At 37.1% G+C, this 19,022-nt stretch overlaps 3 protein-coding genes and 1 long non-coding RNA gene across 5 annotated transcripts; 2 read left to right on the top strand and 2 right to left on the bottom strand.

Annotated features, from left to right (window-relative positions):
• Nucleotides 1-963: 963 nt before the first annotated feature.
• LOC113465676 lies at nt 964-2,473 on the top strand. The gene is made up of 2 exons (XR_003390304.1): nt 964-1,746; nt 2,196-2,473. It is a non-coding gene; the product is annotated as an uncharacterized LOC113465676 (long non-coding RNA).
• A 725-nt stretch (nt 2,474-3,198) lies between these two features.
• On the top strand, nt 3,199-12,129 carry LOC103504985 (dynein intermediate chain 1, axonemal-like). The gene is made up of 9 exons (XM_026820388.1): nt 3,199-3,343; nt 3,628-3,744; nt 4,165-4,576; nt 4,694-4,812; nt 4,847-5,131; nt 5,311-5,590; nt 10,154-10,315; nt 10,825-10,981; nt 11,829-12,129. Exons 1-9 carry the CDS (start codon nt 3,296-3,298, stop codon nt 12,007-12,009), a joined length of 1,761 nt encoding a protein of 586 aa, XP_026676189.1. The 5' UTR covers nt 3,199-3,295; the 3' UTR covers nt 12,010-12,129.
• Nucleotides 12,130-13,681: 1,552 nt separating this feature from the next.
• On the bottom strand, nt 13,682-14,744 carry LOC103504983 (dynein intermediate chain 2, ciliary-like). The gene is made up of 2 exons (XM_026820400.1): nt 14,571-14,744; nt 13,682-14,056 (listed from the first exon to the last, which is right to left on the bottom strand). Exons 1-2 carry the CDS (start codon nt 14,728-14,730, stop codon nt 13,824-13,826), a joined length of 393 nt encoding a protein of 130 aa, XP_026676201.1. The 5' UTR covers nt 14,731-14,744; the 3' UTR covers nt 13,682-13,823.
• Nucleotides 14,745-15,020: 276 nt separating this feature from the next.
• LOC103504964 (fukutin-related protein) lies at nt 15,021-18,989 on the bottom strand. Of its 2 annotated transcripts, none has more exons than XM_008469268.3 (4): nt 18,504-18,989; nt 17,254-18,345; nt 16,820-17,105; nt 15,021-16,304 (listed from the first exon to the last, which is right to left on the bottom strand). In XM_008469268.3, the coding sequence occupies exons 2-4, from the start codon at nt 18,004-18,006 to the stop codon at nt 15,820-15,822; spliced, it is 1,524 nt and encodes a 507-aa protein (XP_008467490.1). In that variant the 5' UTR covers nt 18,007-18,345; nt 18,504-18,989; the 3' UTR covers nt 15,021-15,819. The 2 variants fall into 2 exon arrangements, with proteins under 2 accessions (XP_008467490.1, XP_017305424.1); XM_017449935.2 differs by having other exon boundaries at nt 18,508-18,989.
• Between the last annotated feature and the right edge of the window lie 33 nt (nt 18,990-19,022).

The raw sequence follows: 19,022 nt of genomic DNA, 5'->3' as shown, positions 1-19,022 counted from the left end.
TCAAAATTCCATCGTGTGTTTTCTATCTATTTTTTATTTCTTTTCTCATTTATGTTTGTATTTTTGTTCTTATAAAAGAACTTCTCTCTGCTATATTTTTCAATATTTTATTTACACACTGATACTCACAATATTTAAGTATATCTATTTTAACTCAAAGTTAAATAAAAAATGTCCAAAACTCGAAAGAAAAATATCAACTTGAAAAGTTTGTTTTAAACTAGAACTAAAGATACTCAATTATAAAATTTGTTTTAACTTCAAGTTAACATTTCTTGCTATCTTAATAGATTCTATCTATGGAATAATAGAGCTCTATTTTAACTCAAAGTTAAATAAAAAATGTCCAAAACTCGAAAGAAAAATATCAACTTGAAAAGTTTGTTTTAAACTAGAACTAAAAATACTCAATTATAATTTTTTTTAACTTCAAGTTAACATTTCTTGCTATCTTAATAGATTCTATCTTTGGAATAATAGAGCAAAACAAAAATACACAAACACAGAATATTTTGTTTATATTGTCTATTCCCCTAAGGGTTATATCCATTTAAATTCGAAGTTTGATTTAAAACTTGTTTTTATTCTTCCTTTTTTTATGTGTATCTAGTTATGGTGTGGAAAAGCTGAATTGTGACCCCAAAAAGTAAATATCAAAGTGAGAATATGTAAACTCGAGTGTGGTCACATGAAAATGAGTGGGGTGTGGGAAAAGCTGAATTGTGACCCCAAAAAGTAAATATCAAAGTGAGAATATGTAAACTCGAGTGTGGTCACATGAAAATGAGTGTTAACAAAATATAATTATGTTATGTAACTTCATGTAATTATCGTGTGATTTTAGCTTTTCCCCCCATAATATTTTTTTAATACATACCTTTTTTTATTTTGCAATAGTTTAGGTATTTTCATAAATTCTTTTTGTCTTAGACATTTGATTTTATTGTTTTCTTATATTTTTATTTTATTTATTTCTTTTTTTCATTAATATTATCTTTCATTATTTTTCTTTTACAATTTTAAATTGTCAGTAATAATATTATTATTAACATTATTTTTTATTTTATAAATGTGTCGTATCACTTGTGGAACATTTCCATCATTTCTTACACTTCTTCGCTACTAGCTTTACGCTCTACCAATGGTACAGCGTACCATCAGACAAATAACTTCAAACTTCTTGTATCAGCTCTTAGTCTAATTGAACTGATAGTGAACCCGCACAAGAGAGCTCTAGAAAAGAGTAGTACAAATTTTTCCAGCCATTAGGTACCCAATATAGGTACCTAATGGCTATTAATTAGGTACCTAGTTAACTAATGAATGTAGATGTGTGGAAGTTATCTAAAAAGAAAATCATATATATGTATTTGATTAAATATCTGCATGTTTCACAATTGACACGCATCTTATACCGCTATCCATAATATTAATCTAGTTATTATTATTTATTAGTATTAGTATTATTTTTCCATTGTGTTTTGGGTCTCATGCATTGTTCCTGAAGCTGGATATTATGTTCTATGCAGTAGTCATCTCATCACTCACCACACGAGTGTTTAAAAAGAAGCCAGGTCCTTACTCCATGAAGCTACTTTTCAATCAAACTGTGCTTGATATGTTATTACAAAAATCGACAATGTTCAATTTTAATTGATTAAAACCTGGATTGCTAGTTTTAAGCCTTGCATTAAATTTAAACTCGGAAATGTGTATCAGGCAAATCAGGTGTTACAAAATGTAATCGTTCTCGAGGTAGGGCCACACCTTTTGAAACAAGTTGTTTTGCTAAGAGAGCAATATCTTAAATATACGTAATTACCAGTTTTTTATGTAGCTGCTTACTCGGCAAACTCTTTTAGTGAATACTGACGCTGTTTTGAATCTGAATTGAATATTTTCATAGAATAAATAAAGCTTCCGAGAAATTATTCACGATGCCTTTGCCAAATCTAAAATTGTTAAAACCACCTCTATCCGTAAAGGTAAGTTTACTAAGCATTTCTTTTAGCCCAAGTGTCAGATATGTATTCAGCATATTGGTAGTCGTAAGTTTTTAATCTGAATAAAAAGATCTATCAATATATTTCAAGGTATCTTACCTCTAATAAAATACTCCTAAGGTCGTTTGGTGTTTCCTATTTGAATTTTCCATTTTCAACTGATTCTCTATCCCAATACAGGTATATTTTTAGGTTCTCGAGGCATTTTACAGATTGAAATTAAGTCTCCTCTCACATCTGAATACATAGATAATATTAAAATTTAAAACTTATACGGGTAGATAGCGTTAAGCGGCAATTATCTTTTATGTACTTTTTTGTGTTTTCATCATTTTACAAGTAGGTACTCCTGTTGGTAATTACCTATGCCAAGTTATTTTATGCTGAAACAAAACCAATGTATAACCTTACACATAAATTAAATTCTTCTTTAATACAATTTTATTATTTTTTTCCTATCGAATTATGAATGTTTTTGTATATTTTTTCAAAAATTTCTGAGCTCCATAGATAAAAAAAAAAAAAATCCATTGACAATTTTTGAAATACCCCTGCTCGAAAAGATGAGACTTCCGGCTTTCGGTCGGTCAGACTCGCTGAAATATTGCAGAGTGTCCGTTTCGTGTGTAGGTCAAAATTGTCCATGGTTTAAGGACCATGGGGTAGACATTTTTTGCGCTACACAGAGCGGACGTGTGAAAAAGAAAATTGCCGATTAATAGTCGATCAAAACTTTCGACTGCGACGCTCTAATTTATTTTGCCTTTTTTGGGTCAGTATTCCATAGGAGAAAAAATTAAAAATCGATAATCGGTATCTAAAAATACACCGAAAATTGACTCATTACGAGCTTCAGATGGGGAGTGCTTTTTGAAAAAATCTGCGAAACCTGTATTCTCCCAAGTGTGGAGCCACCTAATGAAGATTAAATACTCTGGTTTTCTTTTTCATCAAAATTATTATTCTAAAAATCTAAACCATAGCGAAGCACGGTTGAAACTTATGATATAAGTACTCATATACCTACATAACAAGAGCTTTGTTTATTGATCAAACATGAAAAGTTTCATCTGTGAGTAGAATGCTCCTCTTTCGTCCCTCATCATAATATTACAGCAAACTCTTCTTTGTTTATTGATCAAACATGAAAAGTTTCATCTGTGAGTAGAATGCTCCTCTTTCGTCCCTCATCATAATATTACAGCAAACTCTTTTAGTGAATACTGACGCTGTTTTGAATCTGAATTGAATATTTTCATAGAATAAATAAAGCTTCCGAGAAATTATTCACGATGCCTTTGCCAAATCTAAAATTGTTAAAACCACCTCTATCCGTAAAGGTAAGTTTACTAAGCATTTCTTTTAGCCCAAGTGCCAGATATGTGTTCAGCATATTGGTAGTCGTAAGTTTTTAATCTGAATAAAAAGATCTATCAATATATTTCGAGGTATCTTACCTCTAATAAAATACTCCTAAGGTCGTTTGGTGTTTCCTATTTGAATTTTCCATTTTCAACTGATTCTCTATCCCGATACAGGTATATTTTTAGGTACCTACTTACTACATGTTATTTACGTTTTCCTAGTGAACAACTTAACTTCCCTTTATTTCATTAATTTTCAGCAAAAATCCAAAAGCTCCCTGAAAAAGGAGAAGGGGGAATCGGAAGAGAAATTGGAGTACACCTGCAAGAAAAGTTCAATATGTAGACCTCCTGACCAGTTGGACTTAACTGACAAGGTACTTGGTGCTTTGTTGGAACAATATCTTACTTGTTATAAAATCACATAGAGTGTATTGAAGCAACTCATGGGTATCGATATCGCTTACTAAACGTCATTACTTGATCAAGCTAAATGGTAACATATGTAGATAATACCATAATATGTAAAATTTTGTACATAATTGAAGATGCCATAAGTATTACAACGCAACATTAAATGCATTATTGTCCATCGGATCACTGAAGTTAAACTTCATTGGTATCTGGACGGGTGTAGTGCCTATTTATTTTGAGGAAATAATCAGCCTGGTAAAGACAATATTGAAAGTATTTTGACCTAAAGGCAATATTGAGCTACTGCGATTGTTCGACTTCCAGGGAACATGGCTTTACTGTGGGTACCCTTATACTCCACAGATTTTTTTTTTTTTTTTTAGGAACTGGAGGAAGAATGTGTAAAAACTCTGACCACAATCAATCCTCAACTGTCTGACAGTCTAGTGGAGTTCAACTTCAAGAACAACGAGTATGAATTGTTGAATGAGTTGTCCCATAGGATTGACGTGATCAATGTAGAAGGTCATTTACTGCACAAAGAGTCCGCTGAAGCCAAGAAGCAACTCAATATAGAAGACGAAGAAGGTGAGAGGAAGACCGGAGTCTTTATTTGGTCAGAAAATTTCTGTCTCGACCGAACTTTAAACTCAGTAACTGCGGGTTGCCATTGCGGTGATATTCCAAACAGCTACCTACTCAAATTGACCTCACCCAACCAGAGTGGGAGCTGGAAAAGTCAACAACATATGATTGCCCAGACGGTCACCAGTTCAGATACCGACCACGCGCAAAGTTGCTTAACTCTAGTGATCTGGTGGGATATTCTGGTTTTAACATACAACCACTGGCTATAGGTAGAATTCTATTTGTCTATACTAATATGATACCCTATTACTTTATCATTTTCAGATAGTGGCAAAGAGGAGCGACGTGCATCGATTGAACAACAGGAAGTCAAACCAAAGGAGAAGAAAAAGAAGAAAAGCATCGAAAAGAGTGTGGATGAGAGTGAAGAAGTAGATGAAAGTGTAGAGGACGAACAGACTGGAGAAGACGAGCAAGACAAATCAGAAGAAGAGTGTGGATGAGAGTGAAGAAGTAGATGAAAGTGTAGAGGACGAACAGACTGGAGAAGACGAGCAAGACAAATCAGAAGAAGAAGAGGAAGAGAAAGACGAAGACGGAAAGGAAGAGGATGATAAAGAGTGTGTGGAGGAGGAGGAGGAAGAGGTGGAACAGGAACAAGTAGAAGAGGACAAGGGAAAGAAAGGAGGCAAAACGAAGAAGTTGATGAATCAGTTTAATTTCTGTGAGAGAGGTTCTCTTACTTATAATAATCCGTATCGGGTAAGTGTGGAAATGTTTGACGACTCTGAGAATCGAACTCGTTACCTTAGACATAGGATCAATATTGTTAGTTATAATTATTTATTTTGCGGAGTGGGGCGCTAAAAATAACGTATCTTACCTACAAAATGGCTACAGAAAATAGTTAAAGCTTTCGAAATTATCGTGGTGTTTTTCAGGAGGTAACTACGCAGACTATTCCTCCCCCTCGTGCTAGCTATAATGACTATGTCACCCAGTGGATCATTTACGATGCCTACTGTGAAGACTATGAGAACCATGTCAAAGAGAGAGAGAAAGACAAGCAGGCCAAAGTAACCGTACTGAAAAACCCATTGCTGACTTCGAAAAAGAAGCAACCCAAAGGATTTTTAGAACCGTCTGTGAGCAAAATGTTGCAAGCGGCAAAGGTTTTAGAAAGGATGTGCAACCAGAATACATTCGATGAGATAGCTCAGGGTAAGATAGCTCAGGGTAGTGAATATTTCCCTAGGAGAAAAAGAAGAGACAAGTTGGTTGACATCTTGTAAATATTTTTACTAATATTATTATTGACAACATATACCCTCTAGCTTTGCCTGTCTCCTCTTCCAGAGACAAGTTGGTTGACATCTTGTAAATATTTTTACTAATATTATTATTGACAACATATACCCTCTAGCTTTGCCTGTCGCTTACTCAAAGACTTCAAAATTCAGTTACGTCAAAAACAAAATCTTTTACACTGTGTGAAGGACGCTGAATTCAGTTACGATACTTTCTGACATAAAAAAACGCGTTTTTTTACCCCCTACACGTATCTTAACTCAAAATCTCAAAATTTTCACTTACGATAGTTCGTATTGACAGCGAACATATGATTGCCCAGACGGTCACCAGTTCAGATACCGACCACGCGCAAAGTTGCTTAACTCTAGTGATCTGGTGGGATCAAAATGATCAAAATCTATTGAAAATGAAAGTCTTTCAACATGATTATGTCAGTCTTTGTTACTCAATTTTACATCCCCCATTCATTGAATCGACGCGACGAGGAAAATCTGTGTTGTCGAGGCAGTGTGGACGTGTTGGCGACGTCAATCGATGGCTGGTCGACTATGTGTGGACACACCTTTAGACTTTGGGTTTAGAAGTCGGTCTCCACCATCGACAAAAATATTAACTAACTGCACTGTTGAAATGAAAATGATAACTGACACTTCACTTGGAATCAAGATATTAACTACACTATGTAACACTATGATTTTTGTCGTTTGTTCCAGTGAGCCCCTGTTCGTTTTCGATCTCGGCTGTTCCGTGGGTGGGGTCAAGTGGGCCCCCTACTCTTCCTCTGTATTCGCTGCAGTCACCCGAGACAGCAAGGTGTGGGTGTATGATGTCAATGTGAACAAGTACCACCCTGTATGCTGTCAGCAAGTGACGTCCAGCAAGAAGTTTCAGCTGACGAGACTTTCGTTCAATTATAAGTTACCCGTGCTTATAGTAGGAGATGACAAGTGAGTACTGTTCCCCATAATATGTCAAAATATATGAGACCTTGGTTACACTGCGGGGGGAAAGGGACTTTTCAGTCCTATCCCAGCAGGATTTCCCCATAATATGTCAAAATATATGAGACCTTGGTTACACTGCGGGGGGAAAGGGACTTTTCAGTCCTATCCCAGCAGGATATCAAAATATATGAGACCTTGGTTACACTGCGGGGGGAAAGGGACTTTTCAGTCCTATCCCAGCAGGATAAAAAAGGTTATATTCTATTCTATTTACTATTCTTCACTATCGTTAACCAACGCAACGTTTACGAAAAGTCGCCAGCGTAGTTAGCTTGAAGGGCAGGGTGTCTACCAGACTGGAAAACCGGGAATTGTCAGGGAATTTCACGGAGACTGAAAAAGTCAGGGAATTGTCAGGGAATTTCTCAAAAAATTGACAAAAATCCAAAAAAGTCAGGGAATTTTTCAAAGCCTAAAAAAAAGGAATTTTTGGTCCATAAAAAAGTATGCAACCTTGAAGGGGCAACTCTCATATTTTCTCGAAAAAATTTCGCCTGCGGCGCTGTAATTTTGTGTTTTATATCCGTCTTGTTTAGATGTCTAGCCCATAAATTTGCAAGGTGACTCTTATATCAAATTTTTTTTTTTTTTTTTTTTTTTAGGAACTGGAGGAAGAATGTGTAAAAACTCTGACCACAATCAATCCTCAACTGTCTGACAGTCTAGTGGAGTTCAACTTCAAGAACAACGAGTATGAATTGTTGAATGAGTTGTCCCATAGGATTGACGTGATCAATGTAGAAGGTCATTTACTGCACAAAGAGTCCGCTGAAGCCAAGAAGCAACTCAATATAGAAGACGAAGAAGGTGAGAGGAAGACCGGAGTCTTTATTTGGTCAGAAAATTTCTGTCTCGACCGAACTTTAAACTCAGTAACTGCGGGTTGCCATTGCGGTGATATTCCAAACAGCTACCTACTCAAATTGACCTCACCCAACCAGAGTGGGAGCTGGAAAAGTCAACGAAGGTGAGAGGAAGACCGGAGTCTTTATTTGGTCAGAAAATTTCTGTCTCGACCGAACTTTAAACTCAGTAACTGCGGGTTGCCATTCAATTGCCATTGCGATGATATTCCAGACAGCTACCTACCCAAATTGACCTCACCCAACCAGAGTGGGAGCTGGAAAAGTCAACAACATATGATTGCCCAGACGGTCACCAGTTCAGATACCGACCACGCGCAAAGTTGCTTAACTCTAGTGATCTGGTGGGAAATTCTGGTTTTAACATACAACCACTGGCTATAGGTAGAATTCTATTTGTCTATACTAATATGATACCCTATTACTTTATCATTTTCAGATAGTGGCAAAGAGGAGCGACGTGCATCGATTGAACAACAGGAAGTCAAACCAAAGGAGAAGAAAAAGAAGAAAAGCATCGAAAAGAGTGTGGATGAGAGTGAAGAAGTAGATGAAAGTGTAGAGGACGAACAGACTGGAGAAGACGAGCAAGACAAATCAGAAGAAGAAGAGAAAGACGAAGACGGAAAGGAAGAGGATGATAAAGAGTGTGTGGAGGAGGAGGAAGAGGTGGAACAGGAACAAGTAGAAGAGGACAAGGGAAAGAAAGGAGGCAAAACGAAGAAGTTGATGAATCAGTTTAATTTCTGTGAGAGAGGTTCTCTTACTTATAATAATCCGTATCGGGTAAGTGAAAAAAAAAATTAAATGGTGTTTTTTTTTTTTTTTTTTTTTTTTTTTTTTTTTTTTTTTTACAAAAATACTTACTCTAAGTTAGTTTTAGTTGGAGAAATATTAAAATATATTTCTTTAGGCTAGTTTAATTGTGTATTTCTTTTTAGCTAATTGTTTGACTTTGATGCTTTTTTTTATATTTTATTAGGGTCTAAAAGATGTATAAATGAATACTATTTAGCTTTGACTGACTAACTAAGAATTTCAAAAACAAGTTTAATAGCAAGATAATTTTCTATACATCTACTAAGATGTTGTATTGAATTTTGCACAAGTTAAATATATTGCACCATAAGATACATTTGTTTTCAGATAATTTTGAATGAAAACTCGGAAGTAAAAACAAGGTTACATGTTCTGATAGTTATGACTTTGTAGGATCTTGAAGCTCATGTGTATTCATATCGTACCTACTTGAAACTACGATTTTCTTACTCCGATTTGAAGTTATCTTGCTTTTAATTTCATATTTTCATTTATTTATTTATTTATATTAATAATAATTTGATTATTATATTTTTTATTTTAAATTTTTGTTTGGTAAGTTTTTAAGCTTAGTAAAATTTTATTGGATTGATGATATGATGATTTCGCATTAAACTCGTGGAGTCATATAAAGAGAGTAACTTCTCGTATCTTTATCCTCATCTCCTTTCTATTTATTCCTACGTCTGTTCTTCTCTCTTCAAAATTCCATCGTGTGTTTTCTATCTACTTTTTATTTCTTTTCTCATTTATGTTTGTATTTTTGTTCTTATAAAAGAACTTCTCTCTGCTATATTTTTCAATATTTTATTTACACACTGATACTCACAATATTTAAGTATATCTATTTTAACTCAAAGTTAAATAAAAAATGTCCAAAACTCGAAAGAAAAATATCAACTTGAAAAGTTTGTTTTAAACTAGAACTAAAGATACTCAATTATAAAATTTGTTTTAACTTCAAGTTAACATTTCTTGCTATCTTAATAGATTCTATCTATGGAATAATAGAGCAAAACAAAAATACACAAACACAGAATATTTTGTTTATATTGTCTTTTCCCCTAAGGGTTATATCCATTTAAATTCGTCTGTTTCTCATAGCGCTTGATTTTATTCATCCTATCTTTCTCTTTACGTTGTCTTTGCTTTTCTTTGAGTTGGAAATCTTTGATGATCTCTTTTGCTTTCTTCTGGCATTCTTTTTGTAAGGCCTTTCTTTTCTTAGCTTGATCTTTGTGTTTTTTCTTGATGGATTTCGGATCTTCTTTTAGTCTAGTTTTTCTTACGATTGGGTCCATACAGTCTTCGGATGATGTTTCTGTACATAGATCCTCTTCATTGTCCTCTTCACATTCTGGCTCTTCAGGTGGTTCGTCACAGTCGGGTACCTTCCTTCGTGAGATTTTCCCCAAAATATTCTTCAGTACCTCCCTAGAGTCACAATCATCAGGGATTTCAATCTCAAAGCTTCGTTTGGTCTTTTTGCTGCAGTCTCCCTTTGCCATTGTGTCAACATTAATCGTAGTTATTACTAAAAATTTAGAAATAAAATATTTATGTCACGGTTTATTAGAATTTTGCAAAGGGACACAGAAGTTTATTTCTCAGAAATGGAACCTGGCTAAAATAGTACTGAGGAAGATCCTGGTAAATACGAGACTGACCAACCGAAATGTAACGCAACTCATGAAGCTCTGGCTACTGGCTTCCTATTACATATTATTTCTTCTTCTTCTCAACAAAAGAGAAAAGTTTTTAAGCTTGATTTATTTCCTTGTTGTCAGATTTCCGATACTACGAGGATATTTCAGACGAGTTTCGCGATGGTGAAGGCACACTTCTTCCCCTGTGGAAATTCTCCTACGAGAATACCAAGAAATACCAGGTCACATTTCTACAATGGCATCCCCACTATTACGATCTGTTTGGAATTTCATTTGGGTCTTGTAAGTTATTCTCATGAATTACCGGGCTGAGAAATGGAACGGGAATGACCAGATTTAATCTGCTTATCGTCAGCCTAGTTAGCTTGGTTGGTAGCTGTTCTGCCTTGTAAGCGCTAGGCCGCGGGTTCGATTCCCGCCCGGGCGGATTTTATCCTAAACGAATGATGTTCGTTCTCGGAACGGCTGGCTTTCTCCTATCCTGTCTTCCTTCTCTCTTCAGATTTAATCTGCTTATCGTCAGCCTAGTTAGCTTGGTTGGTAGCTGTTCTGCCTTGTAAGCGCTAGGCCGCGGGTTCGATTCCCGCCCAGGCGGATTTTATCCTGAACGAATGATGTTCGTTCTCGGAACGGCTGGCTTTCTCCTATCCTGTCTTCCTTCTCTCTTCGATTTCGGGAAGATAAGACCTTACAGTTACAGTTTTCGGAGTATTCATAATTTCATAGTATTTACTATTATTTTATTTATATTATGATATTTATGATTGATTAATTCTTTTCTTCTCCTGCAGTTGATTTTCTCAAGAAATGTGCCGAAGGCTACCTCTGTCTGTTTTCTCTCAAGAATCCCTCGTATCCGGAATACATCAACCATGTCAAGTCTGGGGTGATGTGCTTTGATTTCCATCACACCCACAGCTCATTCCTAGCCGTGGGGTTGTACGATGGGTCTGTAAAAAAGATTGGAGAATTAATGTTGAACAGGCTTGGGAACATTACTTGAAGAAAAAAAATCTGTTGTGACGCAGTGGGAATAGGGTGGCAAATCTTGAAAAAGTAGACTGGAAATTTGGAAAAAATGGACTGGAAAACCGAGAAAAGTCAGGGAATTTTGTTTTTCCATTTTGGTAGACACCCTGGAAGGGTAGCGCTTCTATATGGTGATAATAATAACAAAACCGAGAAAAGTCAGGGAATTTTGTTTTTCCATTTGGGTAGACACCCTGGAAGGGTAGCGCTTCTATATGGTGATAATAATAACAGTGCTTATTTATACTGCTTGCATAGGACTGAAAAGTCCCTTTACTCCAGCAGTAGGCTACTGCTGTTATTGTGGTCAAATTCTCAAATTACATTGAGGATAAAATTCCATACCTCGGCTGGGATTGAACCCACGCCCTCCAGTTTACCAGACGAGCGTCTTGACCACTACACCACCGAGGCAGGGATCGCAAGCGCTACATCGCAGGTTCAATTCCCGCCCAACCTCGGCTGGGATTGAACCCACGCCCTCCAGTTTACCAGACGAGCGTCTTGACCACTACACCACCGAGGCAGGGATCGCAAGCGCTAGATCGCAGGTTCAATTCCCGCCCTGGGCGAACTTTATCCTGAACAGATGAAGTTCGTTCTCGGAACGGCAGGCTTTCTCCCATCCTGTGGTCCTCCTGTTATCGAGTTTGGGACGATGAGACTTCTGCTGTTACAGTTCCCTCTATCAAACCTATTGAAAGAAAGAAGAAAAAACTCGTACTATGTCCAAAAATACGCCTCTAATTTCTTAATCTGATTTCAGAGGATACCTGACCACACTCAAACTCTCACCCAACTGTCGAATCAAACCCAAACCTCCCAAGAAGCAACAACACTTGGATCCTTACATTCTAGAAGTTCAAAAACTAGACAAGCTTCTCTCCTTGGTGAGAGAACCGTCTGCCATAGCTAAGCAAGAAGAAGAGTCCAGTGTATCGTCCTAAAGCTAAGGTAGATACAAGATTTTGTAGTTCTCAATTCGAAATCCATACAATATCGTTCCCCTGGTGAAATGATCATCGCCCGGTGAAATGTTCTACCTGGAGATTATGAGTTCAAAACCCTCTGGTGCGAATTTTTATTTGCATGAATTCATCTTTACAACAAATGCATGCCTGAATGGAGCAGTTGCAAAGGGGTAAACATTGATCGTTCCCCTGGTGAAATGATCATCGCCCGGTGAAATGTTCTACTTGGACATTATGAGTTCAAAACCCTCTGGTGCGAATTTTTATTAATTTGCATGAATTCATCTTTACAACAAATGCATGCCTGAATGGAGCAGTTGCAAAGGGGTAAACATTATTAATAAATGGTCGATTCCTACGTAAAAAGTAGTGAAAAATCCAAATCTGAGGTCAAAACTCCGAATAACTGTAAAAAGTCTAAAATTCAATTTTCATTTTCCGTTCTAATGGAAGAGTTCAAAGATGTGTGACGTCAGACTTCAGGCAGTTGCCTCGCTAGGTAGCGCCAGTATGCGAGTGCACTTGCGGAGGAGCAGAAAGAAATGCGCACAACACACATTAATGTGTTGCCTGCGAGGGAGCTTTGCTCGGGACATTTGATGTGACGTCATCACCTACGGGAGCGTATGCCGTGACGTCAAAGCTCACGATTTACCGGTATTTTTTAAATCGATTGTGTGACGTCAGACTTCAGGCAGTTGCCTCGCTAGGTAGCGCCAGTATGCGAGTGCACTTGCGGAGGAGCAGAAAGAAATGCGCACAAACACATTAATGTGTTGCCTGCGAGGGAGCTTTGCTCGGGACATTTGATGTGACGCCATCACCTACGGGAGCGTATGCCGTGACGTCAAAGTTCACGATTTACCGGTATTTTTTAAATCGATTTATCTAGAAGTCGTAGGAGAAAAAGAAAAATTCCGTTAATCCTCATTTTTCCTGCTCTATGACTTTGAAACATCACCCAAGTAAGCGCAACTGTTCTATTGTCTGAAAATGGTATTGAATTTACTAAAATGATGGGTAGGAGAAAAAGAAAAATTCCGTTGGTCCTCATTTTTCCTGCTCTATGACTTTGAAATATCACCCAAGTAAGCGCAACTGTTCTATTGTCTGAAAATGGTATTGAATTTACTAAAATGATGTTTTTATACATTTTCAATTTACAATACATTTTGGCCTTTTGTAGGGGCCTTGACGATTACTAAGCATTTATCTGTGTACACATTTGTGTACATTAGGTATTTAGGTGAAAAGCTTCTGTGATCTAATATAATCTAGTCTAGAGTTATAGAGAGAAGAACAAAACGAATGGAATTAAAATGTAGTATACGATAAATCAACATGAAGTTTTTATTACCTACGTTTATAAAAAATAGGAATAGAAATCTAAAGGTGTGTCCACACATAGTCGACCAGCCATCGATTGACGTCGCCAACACGTCCACACTGCCTCGACAACACAGATTTTCCTCGCCGCGTCGATCGACTATGTTTGGGAACACCTTCAAATTAACAGGTCAACAATAATAGTATGAACTTCGATCCCAAAGCAAAGTCTAAAGGTGTGTCCACACATAGTCGACCAGCCATCGATTGACGTCGCCAACACGTCCACACTGCCTCGACAACACAGATTTTCCTCGTCGCGTCGATCGACTATGTTTGGGAACACCTTTAAATTAACAGGTCAACAATAATAGTATGAACTTCGATCCCAAAGCAAATACCTGGGCAGCAGACTCCAGGGAATTCTTGATTCTAGCTGACATAATGACCTAGTACAAGTTTACTCACAGACGTCCATCTTCCCAAATCTTCACCCTCCAATCCGCGCTGCACGATAGGAAGATACTCGAATTGTAATAGTTGAAGCTGAGAGCATGCACTGGCATATGATGGGCTTGATACTCGCACAGATACACGCTTGGATAGACTGTACTGCATTGATAGATCTTGCCTTCCTCTGTGCCTATTAGGAATATGTCGCTCCGGTCTGGATGAAATGCGATGGCTGTACCACATGCTACGAACAACAGAGAGTAAATGAAATGGAGAGTAAAGGCACCTACATAATAATGCTACTATACAATTGCTGTAGTGCTGTATCACATGCTACGAACAACAGAGAGTATGAATTTGTATGCAAATAGATCAATAGAAGAAAGTCTTTAATCTCAATGACGCACGACACGAGAAATTTTTTGTATCGTCTCAAAATTTTACGGAACGAGAAATGGATTTTGTCTCGTCTCAAATATCGAATATCACTCGCATGCATGTATCATTACTTTTTCCTTGAGAAATGGGGCTAGATTTTGGTCTAACGTTTCTTGAGGTGTGGTCTTTAATCTCAATGACGCACGACACGAGAAATTTTTTGTATCGTCTCAAAATTTTACGGAACGAGAAATGGATTTTGTCTCGTCTCGTAAAAAATATCGAATATCACTCGCATACATGTATCATTACTTTTTCCTTGAGAAATGGTGCTAGATTTTGGTCTAACGTTTCTTGAGGTGTGGGGACTTTCTTCTTACCTTTAAGTTGTATTAGGTTTCCATCAGGTGCAGGCACAGGATCTATAGCCAGATACAGATTGAGAATCAGGTTCTTCTGCAGTTGATTTTGAAGCAGGATCCAATTGAATATTCTTCCGTCTGAAGACACGGAGAAGAAATTCATCTCGCCGTCACTCATGTCTTTTCCCCATACCACCTGGAATGAACAAATTTCGGAATTTTAGATCTGTTTCTCATAGCGCTTGATTTTATTCATCCTATCTTTCTCTTTACGTTGTCTTTGCTTTTCTTTGAGTTGGAAATCTTTGATGATTTCTTTTGCTTTCTTTTGGCATTCTTTTTGTAAGGCCTTTCTTTTCTTAGCTTGATCTTTGTGTTTTTTCTTGATGGTTTTCGGATCTTCTTTTAGTCTAGTTTTTCTTACGATTGGGTCCATACAGTCTTCGGATGACGAGTCTGTACATAGATCCTCTTCATTGTCCTCTTCACATTCTGGCTCTTCAGGTGGTTCGTCACAGACGGGTACTTTTCTTCTTGAGATTTTCCCCAAAATATTTTTCAGTACCTCCCTGGAATCACAATCCTCAGGTATCTCAATCTCAAAACTTTGGTTGTTTTTTTGTTTAAACGGAACACATCCGTCACCTTTAGCCATAGTTGTAAGCGTATAATTTTGTTAACTGATGCAGTGTTCCTAGTATTCCAATTAGACTACATTAAAATTTAGGATTCGTGTATCAGAAGGAAATGCCATAGCAAAGTATAAAACCTAATACAATGAAATAATCTACTTGGCCATTACCAACGTAGGTTGTTTCCATTAATTTTATTAATCATAGGACTTGGCTTTAGTGTGGGTTCACCAAAAGTACTAATCCTGTACTTTTTCGAAACAGACGTTAAAAGAAAGAAAGCTCACAAAAAATTGTAATTATGTATTATCTAATATTATTAGTACCTACCTATCTGTTAATAAAATATATTTTAACGTTTGTACTCGGTTGTCTATAGTTGGCACATTCTTATTCAAACCATAACTAGTTGTAACAAAATGATCAAAATCTATTGAAAATGAAAGTCTTTCAACATGATTATGTCAGTCTTTGTTACTCAATTTTTCGTAAATTTTCGTTTTCTCATCCCCCATTCATTGGAAATTACTCATTTATTGACTATACCTACAAACAACATATTATGTACTTGTGCTCAAATTCTAAATATTTAATGACAGAATGGGCCATTTTACAAGGATCTGTAATCTGTAACCTTAGGTTATGTTCAAAAGTTTTACCGGATCGTCAATTTGTTTGTTAGAAAAGAACAACTGTAAGAAATGGCGAATATTATTGGGCGCACTTACATAATAGTCAATGAACTTGATTCGTGACAGAGGTTTGACGAAACTTGAGTAGAACTTATTGAACGTGGTGTTATAGTGGGATATCATGAACGTGTTATTGTACAAGGTGTACGTGTATAAGTTGACATAGATTCTGTTCACATGACTGTACTGTACCCTGTATAAGTTCCCGTTGTTGATTCGCTCCCAGATGAAACCCTCATCATCAGTAACAGGACTTGTGGCGCTCCTAGTGAGCCAATCACTCCTCTCAATATCTTCCCTGTACACGCCAATGTCTATGTGATAGTTCCAAGGTAGGATTTCTCCCATGTGAAAGGCTCCCAATAGGGACGTGTCTAGGAGCCAGTACCTAAGCTTCTTGTTTTCTAACTCACTAAGGACGCGTACACCTGTAACATGCAGGAAGCACCATGATGTTAGAATATATACCTACTATACCATCTGCAGAAACATTGTGCTGCAAATCTTTATAAAACTGAACTGCCGATGTACATAGTATTTGCATAATGTGTAACATATTATGTATTAACAATATTCATCGATTCTTCTGTGATAAGTCACCTATTCGCGGTTTGCTCGTGGTATTCGCGGATGGCTCGCGGTAGCCAGTACCTAAGCTTCTTGTTTTCTAACTCACTAAGGACGCGTACACCTGTAACATGCAGGAAGCACCATGATGTTAGAATATATACTATACCATCTGCAGAAACATTGTGCTGCAAATCTTTATAAAACTGAACTGCCGATGTACATAGTATTTGCATAATGTGTAACATATTATGTATTATTGTTCGCGGTATTCGCGTATTGTTCGCGGTATCCGCGGTTTGTTCGCGGTATTCGCGTTTTGTTCGCGGTATCCGCGGTTTGTCCTCGAATTAACAATATTAACATATCCACTTACCTGTCTGTCTTAGTGCGTTGAGGCAGCAAGGCGGGGTCCACTTCCCCTCGTAGATATACTGAGGCATGTTATTCACCACAGTACCAAAACATCTCGGCGTATTTTTCCGACATCCAAACCAATCGGTGGAATTGTCCACTTGAATGACTTTCTTGAAGCCCAATTTCTTGCACATTTCTTTCCACCGATCTTTGGTGAGTTGCTCATATTTCCATGAGTTTTGCACATTGGTGAACAATTTCCGACCGGGCTTGATCAAGTTCTCCGATATATCGAGCAGTTTGACCTATAACAGAGTGAAATTTAGAATAATTAGTTAAGGGAAATAAATATTTCAGTTGTCGTTACGAGACCACGTGCTTGCCTCCCAGGTACCCAAACCTAAGTGCAGCAAGATTGACTGACTTTGAGCAACATACATACCTACTACCTACCTTATATTTCAAGTAGGACGCCTGAATATAAAATGCAGATGGGAATGGTAACATAAAAGCATCCGTCAAGCTATGCAGCAGTTTCTTCTTGACCAAGATTAGCTGTCTGTCATTCCCCACATAGTCACAAATGTTACTCGTCTGATTGATGAACTGCAACGTCCACTGCTTTACATTAATATTCACAGTCAAGCATTGCTTGCTATGTCCCACAACAACACTGACAATCTGAGTGGATTTCAGTTGCAACTGCTGTATCATCTTAATGAACACTTGGACACTCGTAAACCTGACACTATCACTTAGGAACATGATGTATTTGGTTTTGATGTGGCTGAGAATGTTTCTCTGGTCATAGTTGTTCTCTAGACTTGGCATAAGCTTGAGGATCTTGATGGTGGTATTTAGTTTAAGCACTGGATAGATGAACTTGTCTGTCAGAATGAGGATTTGCGAGTTTGGTAAAATGTTCCTCAAGGATGCGATACTTGCTATTAAGTCATTGTCATAGTTTTCATATTGGCGGAAGATGAATGTGATGTCTTTCTTTATTATCTTGTACATTAAGTTCTTGGATATGATGAGCTCATTCTCATCATGTGCCGTAGTAGTGACATTGGTTGTGACTCGAACATCGGGGAAGTTTTGTGATTTGTTTGCTGACTGAGTTGTCCACAGGAGATAGAGGATCAGCAGATTAACCAAAGTCAGCGTGATGGTTGTACACTTGTTAAGTGTTACGCGGAGACGCATGCTGATAGAGTTACCCGACTTTCTGATTCATGGGCTGAAACATATTATTATTTTTAAATGGGAGGACAAAGCTATGTCCATTAGAAATACTAGAATCAACTCTTCGCCTGTAAGGCATTATGAAATTATGTTTTCCTTCGTCCCTTCCTATTATGGGCAAATGCCTCTGTGACTATTATCTGAATTTATTTGTTCACATTCTGAGATTCACATGAAATATTGGTTCTAGTTTTTTCTCTGATCTTTCATTTGTTCTTGTGTTTTCACATATGTACGTAATCCTCCAGACAGATTCCATGTCACATTGAGCAGCTTATTCAATAAATGATGCGAGCGAATCTGTAAAGGAATCAACAAATAGGTTAGTATTAAAGAAGGGATTCAGGTATTTTCGTACCCAACACGTCTATAATAAATAGATTTATCCAATTGTATTAATAAGTTTATTTAGTGGTAACATTAACAGAAAAGGTAATAGGTTTTTAGTTGTTAGTTACCTACGGATTTAGGTGGGATGTTCCATTGAGTGATACTTTTTCAATTTTAAATAAATCAAACACGATTTGGGATATCAATTTGTTTACAGGTTTATTTAGAAGCTTAGAATATGCAGTTTCGTTTACTTGGCGCCCTTGTTGATATCTAGGCTAACTTCTTTATGTAAAAACTATTTTCACCGAATGTATAATCCTGTCTGGTTTTCAGTTTTCTCAATTTATGCACCTTCACAATAGTTAACAATAGATGCTGAAATAATAATCTAATCAAAATCCTAAACAAAAAGAATGTTTTCGTTTTAAAATAATACGAAAGTCTCAGAGTCAGCTGATGTGCATGTAGCCGGAGCTTTCTTGCTCTTGCTCCGTGTGTTTCTGAAATCAATAAAATGTAATTCCAGCTTTCCTCGCTGGGACAGAAAGCGCTTTAGCCAGACGGAAACCCCTACGTGGGACCTATTTCACAAAATGACGCTCTAATACGACCGACCTATAAATTAGATCTACCATTTACCTCTT

This window comes from Diaphorina citri, unplaced genomic scaffold (genome assembly GCF_000475195.1).
Source record: "Diaphorina citri unplaced genomic scaffold, Diaci psyllid genome assembly version 1.1 scaffold143, whole genome shotgun sequence".
NCBI classification, from domain to species: domain Eukaryota; kingdom Metazoa; phylum Arthropoda; class Insecta; order Hemiptera; family Psyllidae; genus Diaphorina; species Diaphorina citri.
The sequence above is the reverse complement of the archived record's forward strand: the minus strand, read 5'-3'. Positions and strand labels throughout refer to the sequence as shown.

Bases quoted from the DNA above. Each gene is read 5' to 3' on its own strand.
- LOC103504985 (XM_026820388.1), top strand. From the start codon at position 3,296: ATGCCTTTGCCAAATCTAAAATTGTTAAAACCACCTCTATCCGTAAAG. The intron at 4,813-4,846 runs GTAGAGGACGAA...AAGACGAGCAAG, and splicing joins GTGAAGAAGTAGATGAAAGT to ACAAATCAGAAGAAGAGTGT. The intron at 5,591-10,153 runs GTAAGATAGCTC...CCTTGTTGTCAG, and splicing joins ATTCGATGAGATAGCTCAGG to ATTTCCGATACTACGAGGAT.
- LOC103504983 (XM_026820400.1), bottom strand. From the start codon at position 14,730: ATGAGTGACGGCGAGATGAATTTCTTCTCCGTGTCTTCAGACGGAAGA. The intron at 14,057-14,570 runs GTAAGAAGAAAG...TGTTGTTCGTAG, and splicing joins AAACCTAATACAACTTAAAG to CATGTGGTACAGCCATCGCA.
- LOC103504964 (XM_008469268.3), bottom strand. From the start codon at position 18,006: ATGCGTCTCCGCGTAACACTTAACAAGTGTACAACCATCACGCTGACT. The intron at 17,106-17,253 runs GTAGGTAGTAGG...ACTCTGTTATAG, and splicing joins CGTCCTACTTGAAATATAAG to GTCAAACTGCTCGATATATC. The intron at 16,305-16,819 runs GTAAGTGGATAT...TGCATGTTACAG, and splicing joins CAACGCACTAAGACAGACAG to GTGTACGCGTCCTTAGTGAG.